Genomic DNA, 27,020 nt, shown 5'->3' on the forward strand with positions numbered 1-27,020 from the left:
AACTACAGAACATCAGACACTCATGTCAAATTAGTCAGAAACATGCAGACCAGTAGCCCACTGAAGGTCATTTTTATAGGGTTCTGGCAATGCTCGTCCTATGCCTCCTTAAACAGAGGGGCAGAAACCGATCCTGCTACTGGGTTGACGTCCTTCTGTGACCCTATCAATCTCTCCTCATGTAACAATCCATGTCCTGGTATCTACTACCTGTTCTTGAGACTGTGGTGGGAGACAAAACAAACTATCTTGTGACTGCACATATCGATGTGCCATCCTGGAGCCGAACCACCTATGCAACCTGACTGGGCTGCATGTACCACCTCATGCTACCAGTAGTGATAAGGACACTAGCAAAACTAGAGAAGAATTGATATCCCTAAGGTTTAAATATCTTGTGGTTATATTGTGGTGCTTAGGGGTTCCCTTAAAAGGCTTATACCACAAGTATTTCTCTATCTACAGGGGGGATAACTTGCTGATCAGTGGGGTGGTCTCACTGCTCAGACTTCCATCAATTTTAGAAGGGGGTCCAGTGTTTCTCACTGCAAGGTTAATGAGACCTCCATCGATCAGCAAATTATTCCCTTTACTGTGGTTAAGGGATAACTTGCAATTTTGATACACCCCTTTAATTTTTTGAGCAGTGTATATATATATATATATATATATATATATATATATATATATATATATATATATATATAAATGGTTGGCACATTCAGCAATTCCACACAGGTGAATTTTGTTTAAAACTAGCCCCAGTGTGCTCCGTGTATATATCATTATATCTTGTATATATTTTGTAAGGTTGGAACAAACGTTTTGAGGCTTGTTTCCCTGGTCTTTTAAGACTCTAGAAACGGCAGTGTTCTCCAGATGATTGTTACGAGTGGCTCTATGATCTCCCCCTGGCAATGGTGACAAAGGCTCGGTCACACACAGATGCAAAAATAAAACAGGCAAAATGTAGATGGTGGCAATAAATATCCACGGTGTTGTCACGTGACGCCAGTACCTCTTTTCCCATAGATAATTACTCGTCGGCAAATAATAGAGTCCACACACAAAGTTAACTTTCAAAACCGGAGGTACATGGTTTTCTTTACTCCTGGAATCCAACCTTGATTTTCCAAGAACACCAGCAAGATGACAGTTTAGACACAACACGTCTAGCAGGCTTCTTTTTGATTTATCCACTACACACACTCTCACACATCTTTCTAGAAGGCACTTTTCCTTCCCGTTATCTGGTTTGACGATCCCTGGGGGTAATCTCCTGACGCAGCGTTCTTCCTAACACTCCTGTTTCTTTCCCTTGGTGTTCAGCTACACTTCTCAGCTGGCACTATTACAAACTATTGCTTTCAGTTTTAGTCCTGTTGCTAGTATGTCTCACTGAGTGTGAGACAAACCCACAGCTCTGCGGGGGCAGAAGCATAAGTCAGCGTCAGCCTCACACTGACACGTCTTCCTCCACCAGGATAAGGAGGGGTGGGGGGAGGGCGACAAGACAGTTTATTAGCACACATATAAGACATATATTCACAAAACAGTTCACACAAGACAGATATACACCTACCCTAAGGACACCCCAACTCCAGGCCACTACGCTATTGGTAATGAAAGAATAGTATATTTTACCTAACTGCAGATATCTTTATATAATTTTCCTGGCTGTAGTGCTGAGATGTGCTTGATGCCACTGAGAGGATATTGGTCTTGTCTTATAGTCAGTTGCGAGCCAGGACCCTGCCTCTTCAGGTCTTTTCTATTATGTTGCAGCTTCTTGCTGGTGTGTGGGAAGGTATTGACAGCCACTCGCTTGCATTCTTTAACCATGGAATACTGCCCTGGATGAAAATTCACCCTGTCAGATTCTCAAACTAGTGAACCACAGAGCTTTTAATGTCACGGAACTGGGGTCCGGGTACTGAAAGTCCCTAAAAGCTACCCGCAACCCCTGTCCCTACCTACTTGCCCCCCTGGGCTAGGCCCCAGGGCGACAACTGGGCGACGGTCCCTATACTCACTAGGGAAGCGGGGCAGGGGGTCAGACTTACAAACAAATACCGAGACAAACAGACACAGAGGCAAGTCAGGAAGTCCGGGTCAGCAACAGGAGAATACGCGGTACAAGGGATTAGGCGAGGTCAAAGTCAGGTCCAAAAGCAAGGGTCACAACGGGAAATCAGATCAGAATAACGCGGGTGTAGCCTGGAGACAAACCTACATTGGCAATGCTGAAAGGAAAAAGGCACGTTTAAATGCTGTCAGAACTCCCGCCCCAGCAGCTGATTGGGGCGGGGAGCCTGCCAGCAGCCAGACCCAGACCTCCAGCAACGAGTGCAGAACATGCTGATAGAATGTCATGGCAACAGGGACGGCATCGCCGCATCCCCAGCAACCCGATTACCCGGGCGCTGCCTCCTGAGCACAGGAGGGTGCGACCGGAGCCAATGTCCGGGACCCTGGCGGCCAGGGGAGGTCACCAAGACCGGGGCTCCCCTGCGCCGCACCCAATCAGCTCAGGTGATAGGATCGGTGGTGTGGGCACGGAGACCCCGAGAGCAGGCAGTCCTGACATTTAATTTATTATTCTATTTATTACAACAAAACTGTATTAAGCTCTTATATACATGATAATATACTTGGCAATTGTACAACTATTTCTGAAAAATTAAGTCATCTTTATTTGACGGTCGGGTTAACTAGTCACAGCATGGTTGGTAGAATTACAGCTCGCTGAGCTGAAAAATAAGCCTGCAAGGGCCAACAAAGCAGCTGGCTTCCAATAAACAAGTGTGTCCCCTCCAGCTTCACACCACAGAACTAGATAAATAAACTACAACTTCAAAAAAATTATTGTCGGCCTGGCAAACAGAGCGGCGGCAGGAGCGGAGGAGCCGACTTCAGAGCGGGGTAAGGAATGTATCCCCACGCTATCTGGCCCCAAGCCCCAGGAGAGGCAGCATTATAGCCTACCCCTGAGCCAGGAAGGCAGGGAGGCAGGAAATCCCACACCAGAGGTCCCCAGGGGAGAAAGGGTCACAGCACAGACGGCAGCAGCAGGGGAAGGGAGCCCCCCCCCCTACCAGCATCATTCCCTGTCCCTAAATACCCCACAGATAAGGGGAGAAACCAGAGGTCCCAAGAGAAGGGAGACAGCAGCTGAGACAGGCAGCCTGGAGGACTCCAGCTCGGCAGAATCCGCTCCCCCGTCACCAACGCCAGTCACAAGCGCCACTGCATCCACACCCGTGAAGCAGAGGAAGAGCAGGAGTGAGCGACTGAGCCTCTCCCCCCCCCTCCCCCCCGAGATCTGAAGCCCCCCCTGAAGAGTGGGATTGGAAAGAGCACCTGCGAGCGCTCCCCACAAAAAGCGAAATTAATGGCCTATTCCAAAAAATGGAAGCATCCCACAGAAAGGATATTGCAGAACTACAACAAGATATTCGCCACATGGGGCAAAGATTGGAGGAGGTGGAGGGTGAACAAGAGATAGTTTCTAATACCGTTAATGACCACGCACGCGAGCTGGCGCTGCACTCCCAGCAAATCTCCGAGCTATACAACACGATCGACGACCTGGAAAACCGACACCGAAGGAATAACATAAGAATCAGAGGTCTTCCAGAGGAGATTGAATACAACCAGCTAGACAAGTGGGCGCAAGAGTTTTTCAACAACCTACTACAGAGACCGCCAGATTCTGAAGTGGAGATCGACAGAATTCACCGGGCCCTGGGCCCTAGATCTACCGACCCAAACAGACCGAGGGATGTAGTTTGCAGAGTGCATTTTTACAAGTTGAAAGAGCAAATTCTGCAGCAAGCCAGAAGAGAGAAAGACCTATCCTACAAAGGTGCCCCATTAATGATACTGACAGACTTATCACGCCGCACCCTCCAACTAAGAAAGGCATTAAAACCTCTTCTCACACTACTGCAAGAAAAAGAAATAATGTACAGGTGGGGCTTTCCGTTCCAGTTACACGCCAATAAAGGAGGCAAATCTGCCACATTTCGAGGTTTGGGAGACCTACCCAATTTTCTCGGCACCTTTGAACTGCCACTCGTAGCCTTGCCAGACTGGCCCAAGTCGTCATCTCTCCTGACATTACCGCCAAGATCCGAGTGGCAGACGGTGGATCACAGACCACATAGACGAAGAGAGAGGCCTGGTGAAAGCAGGGAAAACCAGAAGCCCAGGCCAGCGAAGCCAACCTGAGAGGGAATACGCTGGCAATACTCTACAAGATCGGAGGAGAGAGCCACAAGGGCAGGGGGAAAGACAAAACCGGGACTTGATTGGGGTCTGGGGGGTCTCAGAGTCTAACTGCACCAGTTATGTTTGGTTTCATAGGGGTTGGGAGCGAAAGCTCGTAAGTTTGTTGATTTCGGCTAAAAGAGGCTATGGCGTCGGCGCAGTTAGCCCTCGCAAACTATCGGGACACGATAGATTTACAGTTTGTTACTAACTATCTGTTTTTGTTTATGTATAGCTTCCCCCGTGTGTCTTCCCTCCCCACCCTTCCTCCCAAATCCCCTCCCACTGCTGAGAGCGGACAGAAACCCACGAGATGGCACTTCTTAACCAAAAAGGAACATGGCTGAACTGACGTGTAGCACATACAATGCCAAGGGCCTAAACAGCCCCCAGAAGAGAGGCCAGATACTCTACCACCTGCATAAGAAAAGGGTTCAGGTAGCCATGTTCCAAGAAACCCATTTTAGAGCAGACAGTATCCCAACATGCAGATCCAAACTTTATCCCACCTGGTTCCACAGCCCCCACCCCACGAAGAAAGCAGGAGGCGTGTCTATTGCCTTGCACAGAGGACTTCGGCATAACGTAATTGACTCCGCGATAGATCAAGAAGGCAGATTCGTTTTTCTAAAAATAGAAATGTCTGATATGATATGTACATTTGCTAACATTTATCTCCCTAACCAGGAACAGGTACCAACCGCCATCAAGATACTGAAGACCTTGACAGAGTTCGCAGGTGGATCCAAAATCATCTTGGGAGGGGACTGGAACCTGGTGCTGAACCCAGAGCGGGACTCTTCGTCAGGTAGGACCTCTATCTCCCGTTCGGCACTACAGCGACTCAAAAAAACATTTAACGCCCTACACTTGGTGGATCTTTGGAGGATCCTTCACCCGGGGACCAGGGACTACACGTTCCACTCGGCAGTTCACAACACATATACCAGAATAGACATGATCCTGGTCACGCAGGACCTGTTGGACTTCGCACCGAGGTGCTCCCTGGGCGACTTTATATGGTCAGATCACGCCCCAGTTTATTGTGGGTTCTCGAGACGTTTGGAGCGCACAGGGGGCACCTCGTGGAAACTCAACGACAATTTGCTCCGGGACCCCGTGTGCGTCGCGGACATCAAAACAGCCATAGCGGGATTTATAGCAGACCACCAAAATGACCAAACATCAGCCCCTATCCAATGGGAAACCCTAAAATGCGTCATTGGAGGAATCCTAATCTCGCACGGATCAAGGCGCAAAAAAGAAAACGCGGCGAACTTACGTAAACTAATCCTAAACCTGCAAACTAAAGAGGCGGCCAACAAAAAATCCCAAAGAGATGACCTTAAAGCTGAAATTTCCACCATACGACACCAAATACTCAAAATCCTTGACCAACGATCCCTAGCTTATAGAGATAAATTGCGCAGAGGGGCATTTGAATACGCAGATAAATGCGGGAGCTGGTTAGCAAGAGCTCTCCATCCTAGATCAGCCACAACACATGTCTCCAAAATACAGGGGGAGGACAGCGAACCAGTACACGCCACAACTGGCATACTGGAGGAATTTAAAAAATATTATACTAAACTGTACAATATCAAAGATATAACACAGCCCGACACCCAGAGACTAGATAAAGAGATGGAGACTTACCTGAATCTAAACGCCCCCAAAAGAATAACAGCAGAGGAGGCAGCAGGCCTGGATGAGGACTTCAGCTCGGTAGAGCTCGGAGAAATCATCAAAGACCTAAAAGTCGGGAAATGCCCAGGCCCGGATGGCTTTACAGCCAGATTCTACAAAATTTTCCGAGAGGAGATCTCCCCTCTAATAATTAGAGCCTTTAATGCAGTGGACCGGGGCTGCCCATTCCCGATGCAGTCACTGATGGCCCATATCTCAGTCATCCCCAAACCGGGGAAAGATGCCTCGGTCTGCGGCAACTACAGACCCATTTCACTCCTGAACGTGGACATAAAAATATTCGCAAAACTAATCTCCTCGCGCTTACAAAAAGTCATCCCGTTATTGATACATGGGGAACAAGTGGGGTTTATCCCGGGCAGGGAAGCTAGGGATAATACGATTAAATCCTTATCGTTGATCGCCAGAGCTGGGGTAACAGGCGACCCTTTATGTCTTCTGGCGGTCGATGCAGAAAAGGCATTCGACAGGGTTAGCTGGCAATTTCTCGCAGCCACTCTAGACAAGATAGGAGTGGGCCAGAAAACGAAGGACCGAATCATGGCCTTGTATCGAAAGCCTACAGCCAGAATCAGAGTGAACGGCTCCCTGTCGGAAGCCTTCCAAATAACAAACGGGACTAGGCAGGGGTGCCCCCTCTCCCCATTTCTCTATGTCCTAACAATGGAAACACTAGCGAACGCAATCCGCCAAAACGATTCAATCAGAGGGATGCGGACAGGGAAAATTGAACACAAGATGGCATTGTTCGCAGACGACCTGCTTTTATATTTAGCCAACCCACACGTGGGTCTTCCCGTGATCCTGCAGGAGTTCAAACAATTTGGTAGAATCAGCAATTACAAAATAAACACTCAAAAATCAGAGATCCTGAACATTTCGCTGCCGCAGGCCGAGGCATCACTGCTAGAGGCACAGTTCCCATTCAAATGGAGAGACCCCTCAATAAAATATTTGGGAATCCAACTCCCAAAGGACATTACGCAAGCTTTCAAACTTAATTACCTCCCATATCTATTAGAATTGGAAAAAGACCTCAGTAAATGGAAACCTATGTTTCTTTCCTGGAGTGGTAGAATAAATGTAATTAAAATGGATTCCCTGCCAAAATTTTTGTACCTATGCCAGACGGTCCCAGTGAAATTGCCAAACTACTACCTAAAACGCCTACGCACCCTCATCACGGCGTTTGTCTGGAGGGGAAGGAAGCCACGGATGAGATTCTCGCTCCTCACCAGACAGAAGGAGAGGGGGGGTCTGGGTTTACCCGATTTCACCCTTTACTATAAAGCTTGCCTATCAAATTGCATACTAGATCTACTCAAAGAAGAGAACCACAAACTCTGGGTCACTGCAGAGCACGCACTGGTCCCGGGTACCCTGAGAGGGGCTGCTTGGATCCCACCCAAACTCATAAAAGCAATCCCCAATATTTCCCCGTTCGCAAGCCAGATTTTCAGGACTTGGACAGAATTTGGCCAAAAAAACGACATGGTCATAGTTCCAGGCCCATTAACCCCCCTCATAACCAATCCGCAATTCGAAACAACGCTGAACGGGGTACCCATACTAGGCATACACACAACGCCAATACCAAGAGTTAAAGACGTGATCACTAATCTAAATGTAAAACCACTGTCAGAGATCATAGGAGAAGGAATAACACATTCCGGCTCTTGGATGCAATACTTCCAGTTGAGGGGGTTCGTGGGGTCCCTGGTCCCCCAGGTGAACTTGGCAGGTGAGCTTACGCCTTTCGAACAAATGGTCATGTCAGCTTCACCACAGAGGCACATGATCTCATCCCTATACAAGCTGTTGCGGAGTCGGGAGATGGAGGCCCAGAGCCCCCCATATATAGATGCCTGGGAGAAAGAGTTGGGTTACAGTCTAACAAACGAGGACTGGGAGAGGGCCTGGACCCTGTGCCACAAAATGTCCCCAGCTTGCAGAGCCCAAGAGCTAAACTTTAAAATTTTATCCAGATGGTACAGAACGCCCGACCTTCTACACAAGATCTTTCCCCAGACACCCCCTACCTGTTGGCGATGCAAGACGGAGAGAGGGAGCATGTCCCACATATGGTGGAACTGCTCGGCAGTGTCTGACCTATGGAAAGAAACGACTGAATTATACAATCATGTCTGCAAGTCTCAATTAACTCTTACTCAGGAGATGGCCCTTCTCTCAGTCCTCCCAGGTTCAATCAAAACTGTTAAGAAAGGTATCCTGAGATTTTTCATTCTGGCGGTTAGAAGAGTCATTCCTAGACTCTGGAAAACCACGACACCACCCACAAGAGCGATGTGGGTCGAGGAACTGAATAGCCTCATGAGATTTGACGAATTGGGGGCAGAGGAGAGCGACACTCAGGAGAGATTCTATCACACATGGCAAGTGTGGACTATCTTCAGGTCTACTGAAAGATTTAAAAATTGGGTGGCTACGGGACAGTTATAGAGGCGATCAGGTACGCTCCTGAAGGGACTCGATTCTGGGTGTGGCTCCCCTCGGAGTTAAGCTCGACCAAACTAGAACGCTCCTCAGTGCCCCCTACCCCCCCCCCCCCCAATAACCTCAAACCTCCCCCCCCGTCCCCTTGTCCCCTGTTTGTCAGTCTTGTTGTTGATTTGGTTTAAGTGTTGTATGGCGAGGACAGTAAAATCTGTCTAAGTTGGGAAAAAGGAAACATGCCCGAATTTGTCACAGAAAGAGTTTATTGTAGTTTATCAATTCTCACTAACACATGTTAGCCCTCAGCGGTACATGTAAGACAAATGTATGTTTTCTATTGAAAAGAAACGAATAAAATATTTTTGAACGAAAAAAAGTTATTGTCGGCCCCCTACATGGGGAACAACGCTCAGCATGCCATGACAGCTGTAGACCTTCAGGACACACTGAGAGTTGTGGTTTTCCCTGCAGGGGAAAGGGGTATATTCCCATTCACAGTATATGCCATAATCATAATTGGTACTTATAGGATATTGACCTATCAGGAGAATGCGGGTCCATAGACCCCTCTCCAACAATTCCTGCCAGCCACAATCTCCAAATACCTCAATAGAGATATGGTCATAGCTCCAATGCCCACGGACGGATTATCGCTGCAGAATTTGTGGGCAGACACCAGTCACAAATTCTGCAGCTATGTCCGTCCATAGACATGCCATGTTAAAAAGATTTTTTGCTGCCCACTACGCACGTGCGCTGACGTGCCGGCCATGTCACTCGGAATCCGACCCAGTCGTCGGCATGAGGCCATACGCAAGTGTAGCCACTTTTCCATGGTGGAAAATGTAGTGGGCAGAAAATGGTAAATGGGGGGTACAGTAGTCTAAGCATCTGCTGATATGTGAGGTTTCCATAAGGGAGATATGCATTTATTACTCACTTGTAGCATAGTTCAGGCATATGCCATAAATGCCTGTCGTGGGAATAACCCTTTAACAATTGCCAGCGCACCTTTTTACAGGTTCAAGACAATTAAGAGGGTCATACACTTATCAGTTAAGAAATTATAACCCCCCAAATTCCTTTTATCCTTTCCCATCCTGTGCCGTACGTTTATGGCAGAGGTGAAAAGATATACCATGAAGTGCCTTTGCCTTACAGTTACAGCATGGGATAGAGCAAGTAAACCTGTATGCTTTCAAATTCCCGGGCTGAAATTCAGTCCCAGTGTGGTCCGGCTGCTTAGCATTATACTACTTGCCATGAATAAGACTTCTATAAGCACAGGCTGGTTCAAACCCCTGAAGTTAAGCTGCAGCAGAGTGCTCACCTTGTCTGCAGTCACATTGGTGAGCTCCTGGGGTCCAAATGTAGTTGGAGACCCTGCGACTCCCTGTGCTCTTGCCTCCAACCTGCCCAGAGCTGCAAAAATTCCTGCCAATTCCACATATTGCTCAATCAGAATAGTTTTATTAAAACAGAACAGTTCAGAGTAAGTCTGTAAATTCTTTTGAAGACAGACAAATGTTCACGACTCACAGTTCTTCTGCAATAACGGAGCAGGTAACTTGCCATGAGGTGGATTTCTCGGTCCAGAAGTGGACAATATGGCAATCAAATATGAGAAAAATGACTGGTTTAAGAGCTTGGTGTCTTTATAGCGGTTTCACTCATGGTCCACACTTTGGCACTAGCATCATGAGAGGCCCGTACACTTCTAACCCCTCTAGCGCAATCACAGCAAAATCACCCAAAAGAAAACAAAGTCCTGGAGCTTCCAGGACTGCTGCTGTTCAAACAAGCTCTTTCTCCGAAACGCTTCACTCAACACGGTGCCCTGCTGTTCTGCCTTCTGTCCCGAGGTCCTTCCTAATTCTTAAAAGGGTTGTCTGAGTTGTAATATTTCTGTCCCTATGCACTAACATAACAAACCCATATATACTCACCTCTTCACTGTGTCCCACACCGCCGCTCACTTCCCTGCTTTGTTTGCAGGCTCCAGTCCCAGCCTGCTTACGGAATGACACAGGTACTGCAGCGCATTAGATGTCCCATAAACAGACTATGACATCCAGTAAACATGACATCGTGGGATACAGCGGGAGCCAGAAGAGGTGAGTATATGCGGGTTTGTTATTGGGAATGAGTTTTACCGAAATATTACAACTAGGACAACCCCTAAAATGTATAGGATATAGAAAAAGAACAGTACAAGAAACAAGCTTTAACTAACAAATGATGTTACCAATACTGTAGGGAGAATGAGTTACACAGTCACATATAGTGAACCATACAGGTGTACAGCCCATTAGTTGTGCCCATAATATTAGATGAGGCGGGCTGTCCCACATCTTCTAAATGTACCACACAGAGCATTGACACCCCAGGTTGCCCCTACATCTCAAAGCAAGTATTCTATTAGGATCCATGGAATTGTAATTTATCACATGGAGCATTGATCTCCTTTATTATTGACCAGATATGCACTAAGAAAAAACAGTATTTGCTTTTTGGTGACAGATAAAGTATGTGTACTGTAAATATCAGAGCTGAAATACTATGATGCTTGTAGTTACTAAATGCAACCATAGAGGACAGCAGTGGAATAGAAATGAAAGCAGTATCTGCTGTTTTCTTGGTTTTATCCAAAACACTGAGCACAGAGCAAAGTCATTCTTAGTTAAGATTGTATTTACATGGATGATTTTCTGGCGCAAGTTCTGTGCGTTACAAGATGCACAGAAATCGACATGAAAATAAGCCATTATTTCCAATGGGTTAATTTACATGAGCGATTTTTTGTTATGAAGCAAGAACAAAAAATTGCAGCAAATCCTATTTTTGGGCAATTCTGCTCAAGAATCGCCCATTATTTCCTACGGGTGCATGAACAGATTGCATCACACTCACATGCCATGTGATTTGCATGCGAGAGTGATGTGTTTTTTCATTTTAACTAATGAAACCACTTGTGATTCTTTTGAACCACAAATCACGTGGTTTTCATGCAAAATGTATCGCACTTGCTTGAAAATCACCTGTAAAACATGCAATAGAGGTCTGTTTTCACAGATCTATATCATACTCATGAATGTAAATATGGTCTTATTGTGAGACTGATAATAAGCAGTTCAGGTATCTGCCAACCAAAAAAAAACTTGGCATCAAAGTCCAGATCGATTTAGCAAAGAAGTACTTTACATTTTATTTCCCTCATCCCTTCCCTGTGTAGGCTGTCAAGAAGTAAAAGCATTTAATTACATGAACCAGTGATCAAGGCCACCGCTCTGTCACGACAGCTACATTTTCTTGCTTTGCATTTTGTTGTTTAATGCTTCAAAAATATTATTGTTAGTAAATACAATGGGATACATTTATTAATGTGTTGAATGTCAAAGCGATGGCAAAAGGGGTAATTACCAAACAAACCATCAGTCAATGGAATGCAGTTAAATGCAGATATGGCAAAACTGTCATGGCTGTGTTATAAAGGAATATCATGACAGTAAGTGTGAACAGAGCCTAAGGCCTCCATCACACAGGCACTTCTTTCCGCAATTAACACAGTGTTTTCAGTGCTGCACTAACCGCAGTATAACGCTCCCATTGTTTTCAATGGAGCCTCTCAGTCAGCCGAACGATTGTGGCGGTTTCTAGCTTTGCGATTTTCTAGCAGAGTCTGTTGTATTGTTGACGTGTAGCGCACCTCATCCATGATGAAGTATGCTAAACTCCGCTGTCGGCCGCAGGGAGCTGTTGGTGGAAGTAAAGTCGCGGCAAAGTTCTTGCTCAGTGTAAACAGGGTTTGTTCAATCTATGACTGCCTGTTTGCAGTGAATGAAGGGGGGCAGCTGGAAGAGATGTCCAGCCATCTACCTCTATTCACTGAACGACTATCGTTCCTGTGGAAGCACAAGAGTGATAGCATTTGGGACGCTTGCCGGGCACTTATGTTCCTAACAGTTGTACCATGTGTACCTTTAGAACTAAAAAAAGAGATAAGTTGTAGCACAAATCAGTGGTATGAAATTACCAGCAAACTACACCTAAACCATTAGGCCTTTAAGGTATATATCTATTGTACTACAGACCCTTTTCAGCATAGAAAATATGTACATGTTGCACTTTACTCCTCTACTGATTCTGTGCAGGTATTGTTTTAAGTGCAAATTAATCACACTGTGTCTGTGCCTTGTGATATGTATGTATATGTACATGCGTCTTCGGATCTATTTAAGCCCGAGGAAGAACTCTGAGTAGGTTTGAAAGCTCGCATTAGCATTGTGTATTTTTGTTAGCCATTAAAAGGTATATAATATCTACAGATTCCACACTGTTGTCATTACCTGTTTTTTTTAATCAATTACACTGTGCAACACAATTTTTGTCACAGATAAGCAGATAGGCGGCTTATAGTAACTTTAGTGCGCTGAATTCAAATATGATATGCATTTTTATCTGCTACATAAGGTTTTCCATATATGGGGAATAATGTAATCCAATTGCTGTTGTATTGTATTTTTTGGAAATCTGCCTATACAATGAATCCAGTCAGCTCACCATTAACCTTGCTTAATAAAAAGAATAAAAGTGATTGCGCAACTATTTCACAACCACTGTTAGACACCATGTGCTGACTGAGAACTATAAGGGTAGGTTTATGTAACTTATAGGGTATGTTGCCATATGGCTGATCATCCAACAGTAAGTTGTAATTAATGAACTGTGTTTTACAGATCATTGGTTAGACTAAATAAAAGAATCAAAGTCATAAAACAAAAATACATGTCTGGTATCGCTGCGTCCGTAAAAGTCTGATCTATGAGAGTAATGCATTATTTACTCCGCACGGTGAATGTCATAAAAACAAAAAATAATAACGCCCGAAATGCGCTTTTTTGGTCATTCTGTCTCCCAAAAAAATGCAATAAAAAGTGGTCAAAAAGTCATATCTATACCAAGATGGCACTAATGTAAATTATAGGACATCTCGCAAGAAATGACCCTCGCACAACTATGTGGACGGAAAAATTTAAAAAGTTATTGCGCGCAGAAGATGGTGGCAGAAAATAATTTTTAAAAACTACATAAATTTGGTATTGTAGTAATTGTACTGACCCGTAGAATAAAGTAACATGACGCACCGAAAGATGGCGGAATTTCAGTTTTTTTTCAATTTACTCCACCTAAACTTTTTTTCAGTACATTATATGGTACATTAAATAGTGCCATTGAAAAATACAACTCGTCCCGCAAAAAACAAGCCTTCATACAGCGACGTCGATAGATAAATAAAGGAGTTACGATTTTAATAAACGAAAAAATTGCTTGGTCACTAAGGGGTTAAATAACTAGAAAATGAGACGTTCTGCTATTATTCAGTTTTGCCAATGTAATCAGCATGTTTTAATTTTACAGAAACATATAAATTACTTTCTGTGATGAAAATTTTAAAAAAATTTATTGCACAGTGCTATAGATCAGCTCTAGCCAGATATGAAAATTATTCCACACTTTTCAAACAATGTTGTTGTTACAAAAAACATAGTAATGACACTGAGAATATGTGTAGCTTTAATTTACTATTCATTAGGTACATTTGTTTAAAAATTGGCAAATAAGAAGAGATGGCTGACAGCAGTATGACCTTTGTGTAAGGCTGTCTTCACACTGACATGAAAATGGTGCGAGATTTGTGCATTGTGAGACGCACAAATACGAACCCTATTCTTGAAAGCAATGGGAGAACTCTGTGATCATCGGCCGGGCTGTGACAGCCGCGGTGAAGGATCCCTTCATCTCCAAAGTGATGTGAGGCTGTTTTCACATGAAAACACCTCACTTCCATGGGGCTTTCACATGGTTGCAAGTGCAATATTGGGCCGTCAATCACAGCCCGATATCGCACTCGCCAGTGTGAAGGAGCCCTATGACAATTCTATAATACTTCGGTCTCTGAAAAACAAGGACACAGTTCTGCTGCACAAGTTGTAAACTTCTGATTACTCTTTGGTGACCAAAGCTCCACTGGAGAATAATACTGACGTCTGGGGGATGGAAGGCTGCAGAGGAAGGCTGGAGGATTAGGGGACAGCAGTAGGTGACACCCCGGGGACAGCGCTGGGTGAGAGTGAGGGAGAGCGAGGGTGTGGCGGGAGGGGGGGTATGGAAAGCTGGAGGGGAGTTGAGGTTAGCAGCGTCAAGAAGTTGCTGTGCCGCCGGGGAAGCAGCTGTTAGTGAGTGCCAGAACTTGAGAGCCCGAGCAGCCAATTAAAACTTGGGGACATGCCCAGCCTGTCCACCAGCCTGTATCTTGTCACCAGCCACACTTCCGGTGGTGACAAGATACAATAATACCCAACTGTTGTATATCCACTGCCTCAACAACAAAGTTATAGACAAGAGAAGCATTCCTGATGATAACAACAGGATCCAGCTATTAAAGGCACAGTATCACCTATATTTTTTTTACAAATGAAACTCATTGGGGCTGCCTCTATATAGATAAAGGGCCATCGTTTCTGATTGTAGTTAATTTTGGTATTGGGCAGTGTAATGGGTTTACCATTGCTAACACTGTTGTGGTGCCAATGTAGTTGGCCCTGTAGGATGGCCACTGACTGGCTACTTAAGTCATGCCCAGCACATTTATCAGCTGTTCTACTGCTTATTTAGCTTGTTGGCTTAGGCTAAGTGCACACTACCGTAATTGTTTTCTGTTGTTCAGCTCCGTCCTCAGAGCTGAACAGAAAAACTGGTATTGCCGAATCTTGCTGAATGGAGCCTCTGGCACAGATGTTGGCATACCCTTATTCGAGCTTGCACATTCTCTGATATTTCTATGGTTATCATTTCATCTATTTCTTCAAACAATGGCTACCACCGTTAAAGGCACTGTATCATCTATATATTTTTTTACAAATTAAACCCATGGGAACTGCCATGTTACCTGAGCTGTTGTTAACAGCATTTAGACATATGCTTCACATCAATCGTGTGCCATGGGAGCCTATTGTCTGGAGATGTTCATTCACTTCTAGTCTATGACATGAGCAGAGGTCATTGTGTAGTGGGAGGGAGATGGGCTGTGACCATCACCTATTGTGAATGGTGTAGTCCTGTGTTTGTTAAAAAAAAAAAAAAAAAAAGCACCTAGATGAAGTTGTCTGAATGGAATGAAGCTTTCTCTGTTTGATTGTAACACTGATATAAATAAGTGATTACAATATCAGAGCAAAAGGATGATTTATTGCAGAAAACTGAACACTTGAAGTGAGGCTCTAGTACCCTGTTGTACTGCCTCTAGCTTGGATACAAGATGTGATACGGGCAGACATGGAAGCTCTAGTACCCTGTTGTACCGCCTCTAGCTTGGATACAAGATATGATACGGGGGGCATGAAGGCTCTAGTACCCTGTTGTACTGCCTTTAGCTTGGATGTAAGATGAGATAAAGGCGGGCATGGAGGCTCTAGTACCCTGTTGAACTGCTTCTAGCTTGGATACAAGATGTGATGCAGGCAGGCTCTTGTTCTTTCTAGTGCAGCTGCAGACACAGCAGTTTCCATTGAATTAGAAATTATTATGTTTGTAAGTCTAAATAAATTGTATATATACAAAAGGCGAAAGCTCTCACTGACTGACTCGCCACTAATTCTCTAACTTCCTGATGTCGTAGAAACATGAAGTTTGGCACGAGCATAGATTATGTCCGAAATAGGAAACGTAAAGGGGTCCAAACTCGATTATTTAATTCTAGCGCAAAAGAATTAGCGTCCAAATTTTGCGTACCGAATCTAATTCTCTCACTTCCCAATGTCGTACAAACATGAAGTTTGGCAGGACCATTCTTTAGTTCCTAAATAGGAAAAGTAAAGGGGTCACAACTTGATTTTTCAATTCTAAGTGCGAAAGTAAGTGACCCCATATGTAATGTAACTAATAATACACATCTGTACTGCACAAACGTGAAATTTGCCACAACCATTCTTTCATTCTAAATAGGAGAAGTAAAGAGGTCACAACTTGATTATTCAATTCTAAGAGTGAAATTAAGTGCACACCTATGTAATGTACCTAATCTAATTCTCTAACTTCCCGATGTCATACAAATCTGATATTTGCCACGACCATTCTTTCATTCTAAATAGGAGAAGTAAAGAGGTCACAACTTGATTATTCAATTCTAAGAGTGAAATTAAGTGCACACCTATGTAATGTACCTAATCTAATTCTCTAACTTCCCGATGTCATACAAATCTGATATTTGCCACGACCATTCTTTAGATCCTAAATAGGAGAAGTAAAGGGGTCACAACTCGATTATTCAATTTTAAGTGCAAAAGTAAAGCCCCATGTACACTGACAGATGATCGCTCAAAAGTCGCTTAAACAATAGTTTGAGTGACAGTTTTGAGCAATCATCTTTGCATACTTTATAGTAGCTAATTAGCTACTATAGAATATGCAAGTGGAGTGGGACACCGCTGTGGCCGCTAATAGAAGAATACAGCTGTTTTACATATGCAAACAGCTGTAGTGTTCGCCAATCTGACTCCCAGTGTCCCGCTGTGAATTCACAGCACGACACAGGCATAGAGAATCTCATCAGTGCAGCCGGCTAATAACAGCCTGCTCCACTGATAACAGCTTAATTCAGCTAGCAGCGACTCATGCACGAAAACTGCACGATGTCCCTGCATTTAGATAGAACGAGAATCACTCAAAAGACTGCTTTGAGCGATTTGTGAGCGATTCTTGTTGTGTCTAAAAGGGCCTTAATTGACCCCCTATGTAATGTACCTAATCTATGTCTCTAACTTCCCAGTGTTGTACAAACGTGCAGTTTCCCATGAGCATTCTTTAGGTCCAAAATAGGAAAAGTAAAAAGGTTACAACTTCAATATTCAATTCTAAGCATGAGCAACAGTGAAAATCCATGATACAGGAGAGAGTTCTTTTCTCAGAAACCATAAAGCCTAGGGAAATGATTTGTGTTACTTAGGAGAATCTACCTCACCCCTATGTGTATATACTGAGGAGACTGTTCTCATCTCTATGTCTATATACTGGGGAGAATCTACCTCACCTCTATGTGTATATACTGAGGAGAATCTAATGCTCTTCTATGTGCATATACTGAGGAGAATCTACCTCACCTCTATGTGTATATACTGCGGAGAATCTACCTCACCCCTATGTGTATATACTGAGGAGAATCTACCTCACCTCTATGTGTATATACTGCGGAGAATCTAACTGACCTCTGTTTGTATATACTGAGGAGAATCTACCTCACCTCTATGTGTATATACTGAGGAGGATCTACCTCACCTCTATGTGTATATACTGAGGAGAATCTAATGCTCTTCTATGTGCATATACTGAGGAGAATCTACCTCACCTCTATGTGTATATACTGCGGAGAATCTACCTCACCCCTATGTGTATATACTGAGGAGAATCTACCTCACCTCTATGTGTATATACTGCGGAGAATCTAACTGACCTCTATGTATATATACTGAGGAGAATCTACCTCACTTCTATGTGTATATGCTGAGCAGAATCTATCGCTCCTCTATGTGCATATACTGAGGGGAATCTACCTCACCTCAATGTGTATATACTGAGGAGAATCTACCTCACCTGTATGTGTATATACTGAGGAGAATCTACCTCACCTCTATGTGTATATACTGCGGAGGATCTACCTCACCTCTATGTGTATATACTGAGGAGAATCTAATGCTCTTCTATGTGCATATACTGAGGAGAATCTACCTCACCTCTATGTGTATATACTGAGGAGGATCTACCTCACCTCTATGTGTATATACTGAGGAGAATCTAATGCTCTTCTATGTGCATATACTGAGGAGAATCTACCTCACCTCTATGTGTATATACTGCGGAGAATCTACCTCACCCCTATGTGTATATACTGAGGAGAATCTACCTCACCTCTATGTGTATATACTGCGGAGAATCTAACTGACCTCTGTGTGTATATACTGAGGAGAATCTACCTCACCTCTATGTGTATATACTGCGGAGAATCTAACTGACCTCTATGTATATATACTGAGGAGAATCTACCTCACTTCTATGTGTATATGCTGAGCAGAATCTATCGCTCCTCTATGTGCATATACTGAGGGGAATCTACCTCACCTCAATGTGTATATACTGAGGAGAATCTACCTCACCTGTATGTGTATATACTGAGGAGAATCTACCTCACCTCTATGTGTATATACTGAGGAGAATCTAAAGCTTCTCTATGTGCATATATTGAGGAGAATCTACCTGACCTCTATGTTTAAATATTGAGGAGAATCTAACTGACCTTTGTGTGTATATACTGAGGAGAATCTACCTCATCTCTATGTGTATAAACTGAGGAGAATCTACCTCCCATCTATGTGTATATAGTTAGGAGAATCTACCTCACATCTATGTGCATATACTGGGGTGAGGAGGGGCCCCCCATGGCCACTAAACTTCCTAGCAGCGTACAAGGAGTTTGTGCCATAATAGAGGCTTAGGCTGAGTTCACACAGGGCGGATTTGCCGCGGCTTTGCTGCGCAGAATTTGGCCGCGGCAAATCCGCCCGCAGCCACTAATCTCGGGATTAGCCAGCCATGTGGACGAGATTTCTCAGAAATCTCGTCCACACGGGACGGCCAATCCGCTGCGGTAAGTCCGGCTGAAACGGCCGCAGCCGCGGTTTCAGAAGATGCAGCTTGTCTATTTCCTTTTTTTTTTGTTTATTTTCATCGCGGCCCCGCTCTCCTTTATGGAGCGCCGGCCGCAAAGGAAAAGCGAGCGGCCGGGCCGCTTCAAAGCCGCCGCGGCTTACACCTCGGCGGTTCTCCCGGCAGAAGTCTCGCGGTTTTTGCTGCGGCCAAACCGCGAGATTTCCAACGGGAATGCGCCCTGTGTGAACCCAGCCTTAGGGTTAGTTTAACAGTTCGGTTTAGATTAAGTACCCCTAACCCTCCATAACGGCAAAAACTCCTTGCATGCTGCTAGCACCTAGCAGCAGGCAGGCAATCAGGAGTTCGCAGCAGGTAGGCAATCAGGAGTTCGCAGCTCACTCACTGTGTTGGGATACACAGTGTCCTAGTCACCCATTACTGCTGTATCTTCTCAGCCAATCTGAACCTAGGGGTGTGATAGGGGCGTTCACTCCTGTTGACAGCTGTCACACCCCTAGCTTGCGGTGGTGTCAAGATACACCAGTACCCAATCTAACTGACCATGGACTGCGGGGATGGAGCATGCCTTTAAGGCTAAGTATGGCTGCAACCTCCAGTCTGGGGGTAAATTTAAATAAAAAGGGGTGTTACCTTTAATCTTTTCCAATCCAGTTTTGGATTCAGGGTTTCCTAAAAAGCTTTCTCTTTTCACTGTAATACAACAGTGATATCTGCTGGCTAAAGTCAGTGTGTGTGGGCCAGAGAGGCTCCGACAGGGGAGTGGCTGGCAATAGACGGTAAGAATACCTTGTCGGACATCTTCTGAAATTGGAGTTGTACAAGTTTCAATCAGAATGTAGGAAGATGTCAGGCAATGGATTGAAAAGGATTAAGGTTAAAAAGTGAGGAGTGTGGGAGGTGGCACATTCTGCAGAGAGACATCGGTACATGCAGTCTGAGGAGAATCTAGCGCTCCTCTATGTATATACATATTTTATTCCTCGGTTTCTGTGTAGTAACCACGACTTCACAAAACTGTCCATGTGAACAACAGGTAAATAAATACCTGTACCAAATTAACTCGTTCGAAGCTGGGTATATCAGCTAGTAATAAATTGTTCAATTGTAACAGCTTTGTCTGCAGCTGCACTAGAGAGAACAGTGCAGACAGAGCTGGAGCGCCCTCTTCTGCTATGCTGTTAGTTCAACATTGCTGTTCCTAGCATCTTCACCTGGCTGCATAGTGGGATTTGGAAGGAAATATGTACAGAAAAGGCTACTAAAACATATAGCAAAAATGTGCCTTAAAATACTATGTGTACTACACTAATGTGTACATTAAAAATACTTCCATCAGTAGTACAAGGGGATAGAAATATCTTCAGTATATATTCTATTCCAGACACATATGCTGAACTAGATGGACATTGTCTCCCTTCAGCCTAACATACTATGATCCTATGTCTCTCTCTCCCCACTGATCAGTCCTCTCCACACTCCTCACATTAGCTACTTCTACAAGTCGCAGCACATTGATGAAGGGGCATAGAGCAGGGTGAAGTTAGGAGGAGTGGAGGGGCCGGGCTTATGACAAGTTCCTTCCTCTGTCTTGTGCAACTACTTCTCCTAAGCCTGTGTGCAGTGAGGTAACGTGTGTAGTAGCCCGCCCAGTGGGCAGTCATGTACCGTGCAGCACCCAAGTCCCCAGTCTAGCACCAGGCTTCCTGCTGGAGGGTGTAGTCCCCAGGGCAAGTAACAGCGCAGTATGAGGACTTGACACAGAGGCTGGACTGTCTCCTCGGAACAGGCTGCTGCCTCACACGGGCTTGTACTGTGCGCAGGAGAAGACTCGCTCTGGAAGTTGTGACTTGAGTTCCCCCTCCCTGCTGATCCTGCTTGTGCCGAGGGGAGACATGAGTGACAGCAGCGAGGGCATTGTATTCCCAGTGCCGGGCTTCTGCATGTATGAGGACAAGCCTGGCCCGAGGCAACCGGGGGCATCAGCCCAGAGTGCGGGCGGCAAGCTTCCCGCTGGCAGCTTCTGGAATGACGATTACATCCATGCCGCGACTGGCGGGGGAGCTGCTGCGGGCCGGTGCGGTAAAGCCTGCGCTGCCGCGGGGACTTCCAGCACCAGCCGCAGTATAACGGTGGTCTACGTGATCAATGAGGGCACCGCGGGGCTGCAGGCTTGTGAGAGCGCTGCCCTACACAGCCTGCAGGAGGCGTGCGAGACTCAGGGGGCAAGGCTAGAGACGCTGCACTTTGGCAAGCTGGACTTCGGGGAGACCACCGTGCTGGATCGCTTCTACAATGCAGGTGAGGACTGTAAGCTTGCCATTCTTTCCCCAATGACTTATGTATTGCCCTCACCCATCTCACATGTGCCTGGTAATCGTGGCCACCTTGCTGGCATTTGTAATTAACATCTGGAAACTTAACTTTTAAACATGTTATTTGGGATTGATATATTAGCATCATATGATTGTACGCCATTCACAGTGGCACCTTATTCTATAATGATACTTTATACTCTGTTTGTTTAATATCCCTCTTTGTTTTGTCATTCCACCACACTATTTATTTACAGCTGTGTTCCCGCTTGTGATCGGGCTTTCGGTTTCTTTATTCCATTTTTAGAGTAGAGAAACAGAAATAAATGTTGTTTTTTTTTCCTCCCATTACTTTCAATGGAGTTTTAAAAAATGGAAAGCGTTCAGTTTGCTTTTGCTCTGTTTGATTTCTGTTCCTCTATAGAACAGATAGCGCTGCAGATGGCGCTACTTGTTCCATATAAAAAAAAATTAAAACCGAATTGAAGTAAACGAAAGCTTTTCATTTAATTGAAAATCCATTGAAATCAGTGGGGAAAATATAAATGTTTAATTCCATTTTTTTTTCTCTGCTCCAAAAACGGAACAGAGACTAAAAGCCGTCTCTCGAGTGTGTACACGCCCTAATAGAGACTGTCAGAAATGTTGACATGTGACAGCTCTATACAGGTGATGAGTATTTTTAAAGTCCTCTCCCTATGTTGATGGTCATGCAGGTTGCATCACCCCTGAAGGCAAGTTGTAATGCACTGAGACTGCAAGTGCCCATGGGACGGTCTCTTCACCTATCAGTGTCCCAAGCTTTGTACGGTGAGCGACCCCCACCTCTGCTGTGGGGTCTCCTGACTGGCAGCCAGGGCTGTGGCTTGGAGCACAAGAGGGGTTGGGAAGTACTCAGTGCAGAGAGCCTGGGCCACTTGCAATAGCAGCACCAAGAGGGTTAAAACTCATTTTCCTGGGTCATGCAGCCTGCAGGACTGTTAACATAGGCATGTTTAAAGTACTCACCCAATCACCTATTTAGCAGTTCCCGCAAGTCAAAACCGCAGAGTCTCCCTTTATCTGGATATAATAGTGCAACTCCTTACACCATTCTGACTTTGAGAGCAAATAGATGAGAAGAAGGTGAAGAAAGTCGTGGTCCTTGGTTATTCTTATACTCCATTTACAGCTGGACCACATCTGCACTAAGTAGTCATATCCTATAGGCATGTGCTGCAGCAGAACTTCATGCATCGGCTGACAGAGTTGAATTTCGTTTTCTCTACGGCCATGTCCCAGTTGCCTTATTAAGGCCATGTTCACAAGAATTGGATTTTCAGGCCTCTGGTGGATTTTTCAGAAAATGTTATAAAAATCTGAGGCTGAAATGCTGATTTTTATGACCGTTTTCATACTGGCCCCTAAAAACTAATAGGCTTACAGCTCCTTTATACGGAACGACCTGTCAGGCGTAGATGTCCAACAAGGCGTCCCAGCCATAATAGTTTCTGTGCTTTTACACAGGAAAGAGCATCTCATAGTGAATGGAGGGGTACTGATGTATCTTGTCTCCACCAGAAGATTGGGTGAAAACAAAATGCAAGCCCACAACCAGTGCCCATCATCTCTCCATCTTCCCATCTCCACTGCTGCTGACTCTGTCACTCTCCCCCCGCCAGGATGCCATATGCGCTCTCGGTGCTGGTGACCCTGTGAGTGACTCTTCTTGCTGCTCTCCCATTATTCCCTTGCCAGCTTCAGCTCTCCTGTGCACCCTGCCATCTCCCCTCCTGCCTCTGGCGCTGTCATTCTCCCACCCCCGCCATTCCATCTCTGCCGCGGTAACATCATCTCCCCACCTGGAAGCTGTCACCTACCGTCTCCGGCACAGTGCGTCCCCTGTGGAGACTCTCCCTGCCAGCCTATAGATTTCCATCCCCTCACCTGTCTTTGGCCCCAGTGCTCTGCCTTCTCCCCTCCCTGTTCTGGCACAGTCGGTCAGCCACTGTCAGTCTCCTCGCCGGCCGGCCACGCATAATGGCTGTAATATGTGACGGCAGCGAGGAGACTGACAGCGCAGGAGCCTGGAAATGGTACAAGGGAGAGAGGCGGAGGGGTAAGTGACACAAGGCGGAAGGGGAGATGATGGGCACCCATTCTCCTGCCGAGCCAATCAAGTTGTGGACGTTGGTTGTGGGTGTGCATTTTGCCTCCACCCATTCTTCTGGTGGAGACAAGATACACCAGTACCGAATAGAGGTGAAGCGGGCCAGGGATCAGTTCAGCCTGCCTCCATTCACAGTAAACAGGCAGTCATTCATAAGTGAACCTGTTCACTTGGGCCGATCCGTTGTTCAGTTTTCTGCATACAGAAACTGAACGATGGATGAGAAGCGAACCAATTCTTGTTTGTCGTTCAGTCGGGGCATGCATCTACATTGAGTGATAATTGTACAGATTCCCACTGGATGTGGGGATCTGAACGATTTATTGGCACGTGTAAAAGAGCCCTTAGGCTGGTGTCACATGGCCATGAACGCATTTACGCCGTGTATTTGTGCAGTGGGTATTGCGTATTTTACTGTACTTTTTGTGCAAGCAAAAAAGCGCACAACCATGCTCCCATTTGTGAAATGGGCAATTAATGTAATTAGTGCAATATGCGCTCTTTCTCTGCAAATGTGCAGGAAAATGGAACATGCTGGATTTTTTCCGCGTGAACGAAATGCTTGTGAAAAATACTTCATTATAATCACAGGCAGGATTACTATGAAAGGTAACACAGAATCCTTAATTCACAATGGGTAATGGTCACAGATCACCTCCTCCCACTCTGTGCATAATGAAATCAGTACAGGTTACAGAGCATACCTGGAACAATCTCATTTAGAACTCAGATGTCTCCTCCAATCCATTGTGTCTGTTACCCATGAGGTTACTTTAATTTACAGCAAGCATATAAGTGAATGCACACGGGTGGATTTGAATTGCGGGATCCGGAGTGGGCGGCCGCCTCTGGGTTCCAAAGCAAATACCACCCATAGCATGCAATGCAAAAGTGATTCTTTATGCACATGAGCAGATGCCAATTGTGGTTTCTGCTCGCGCATGAAAATCCCACCATGCTCCATTTTCCTGTGTGATGGAAGCCGTCTGACTTGCGGCCTGTCCGCAAGTGGACATTGCGGACAGGCCACAGATTCTGCGGTAAAAGCAGGAGTTTAACAAAAGAAAATCTGTACTGCGCATGTCCGGTGGCGAGCTGTGTGAACCATCTTCAATAGAGATGTGAGCACGGACCCTGCTGATGCCAGGGCCGACTTCCAAATGTGGAATCCGGTTCTGCCATGTGCATGTGGCCTATGGCTGCCTGTCCACGGGCGATTGTTCATTGTGTTACCCACGGCGATAATCCGGCCCCAGATAACGTAATGAATACTTTCCATACAGTGCTATGGAAAGCGCAGCCGCGGCATCCGTGATTCTCCGTAGTGAGTCTATCTGTCAGATAGGCTCACTGCAGAGAAGTGCCAGAGGCCCTCCCCCGCGGCAGAATATAGCTGGTGAAATTCTGCAACGGCCGTGGACAGGGGGCCTATCTGATATAACTTCTGTTAACTTCAGCTCAGCCAATATTGCTAGTAGTCCTGTACTGAAAATATAAATTTAAAAAAATCTATGGAATATGTGTCACTATTTGGTGTTAATTAGCAAAAAAAAACTATATCTATATATATTTATCTCACAATAATATATATATAATATTATACATATAGATGAAAACCTGCAGTACGTTCATTACTCTACGCAGATCTTTTCCGAGGTGTGTGATTGGACTATGAAATACTCCATTCACTTGTATTATTGAAGGAATGTCAGCTGATTCTATTAGGGTTTAGGCAAAGAGAACGTGAGATAAGTATACTCTCACGGGCCACACGTCTGTGCTGCGGATGTGCCGGACGGCGCACATGCACAGTACAGATAATGCCGCGCTGTCGTCTAGCGATGACGCAGATCCAGCATCCTTTCTGCAATGATGATTGGACGGTGGACGGCTTCCATTGACTTAAATTTTCCACTCTGTGGGTGGGAAATTGCAATCTATTTCCGCTCGTCGGCCGGAAATCGCGCTTTGCCATTGCAAGCTATGGGCGGCAGTTGCTGCGGAATTCGGAGGCAGACATCCGCTGTGGATTCCACAATGCAAATTCGCCCGTGTGCAGCTGGCCTTACTCTGTGTGTGCGTACCAACTTCACAAACACAGTGCTAGAATGGGGCACCTAGTCATTATGAAACACTGCTCCCTGGTCCCTCACTTTTGAGCCCCATAACATAGTTTATGGGGCTCAAATGTGATGATGGGTTCCCTTTAAGCACCTGTGGGTGGCCATTGCACAGGTCAAATGTGGGTGGTAATGCCTTCTATGATGTGTCCCCGTTACATGACACTATGGATGAAGAAATGTTAAATGCCCACACAACTTTGAAAATGTAATGTTTCATCTGTCTGGAAGCCACTGTCATGCCTCGTTTGAATTCTGATATTTCACGTCACCTTGCCATGAGAACGCTGGCCAGTGTTCAACCTCACTCACAAGATAAGACCTCAGGACTTATACAGGTGTGGGCATTCCCAAGCCGCCATCCGAGGTAACGCCACCTCCTAATCAATTTGCATACTGCTATGCTATGACTTATTGCTATTCTCATACAATCCTGCGCTCACCCGTGTGATTACAGCCTTAGACACAACGATTATCACGCAAAATTCCTTCAAACGAGCGAAAGTGAGTGATAATCGTTACGTGCGAAGCGAAAATATCGCTCACTTGTCGTTCGCAGTTGTTTAAGCTGGCTTAAAAAACCTCATTAGCTCTCTGGCTTCTCGCCCTGTGTGACAGCTCAGCGCTTCCCATAGAAGGTGAAGCGCTGGGCGAGAAGCCTGCGAGCCGCCGGCAGGACTTTCCCTTTGAAAGCTCTGCACGAGCGCTCATGACCTAGGCGGTGACATCAGCGCTCGTGCAGTTGTGTAAAAGGGCCTACTGATGGGTTTCAACTGTAATTATAGCTGATGGCTCGATATCCCAGCAGGTGAACCCCCTTGTGAATAGGTATTTTCAAGGGACCAGTCTAATAAATGAAGATTGTCCAAAGTTGAGAACCCCTGCTGAGAAGTTTTATGGGTAATAATAATCCTTAGTTGTATAGCACCAACATATTCCGCAGCGCAACATCTTTTTGCGTAATGAATGAGTGTATTTTGCGCTCATGCCTGCACAAATACTGAGCAATATTTGCGCCGGCACAGATCGATCAAACGGGTGAGGGAATGACGATCACGGGGATGCACTGCGGGCAGACGTGCGTGTTTGCGCACCTCGCATAGATCTCTTTGATGCACAAGATAGAGTAGATCCGAACAAACGGTGGCAAAAAAAAAAGAGAATGGATCCATTGAAATCTCTGGCTTTTATGCTCTGCGTTAGGCGCATTTCCTGCAGCCAACATTGCAGCGTAACACATTCGTCTGCTTAAGCCCTTATATACAGCCCCCGTACGCACATTGAAGT

At 45.4% G+C, this 27,020-nt stretch overlaps 1 protein-coding gene across 1 annotated transcript in view; it reads left to right on the forward strand.

Annotated features, from left to right (window-relative positions):
• The first annotated feature begins 20,791 nt into the window (after positions 1-20,791).
• The window catches only part of MAP3K5 (mitogen-activated protein kinase kinase kinase 5), a 143,652-nt gene continuing 137,423 nt past the window's right edge, over positions 20,792-27,020 (forward strand). The window contains exon 1 of the mRNA XM_066606130.1: positions 20,792-21,450. Coding sequence (XP_066462227.1) covers positions 21,045-21,450 — 406 coding nt within the window. The 5' untranslated portion in view covers positions 20,792-21,044. The remainder of the gene's footprint in view (positions 21,451-27,020) is intronic.

This window comes from Eleutherodactylus coqui, chromosome 1 (assembly GCF_035609145.1).
Source record: "Eleutherodactylus coqui strain aEleCoq1 chromosome 1, aEleCoq1.hap1, whole genome shotgun sequence".
NCBI classification, from domain to species: Eukaryota; Metazoa; Chordata; class Amphibia; order Anura; family Eleutherodactylidae; genus Eleutherodactylus; species Eleutherodactylus coqui.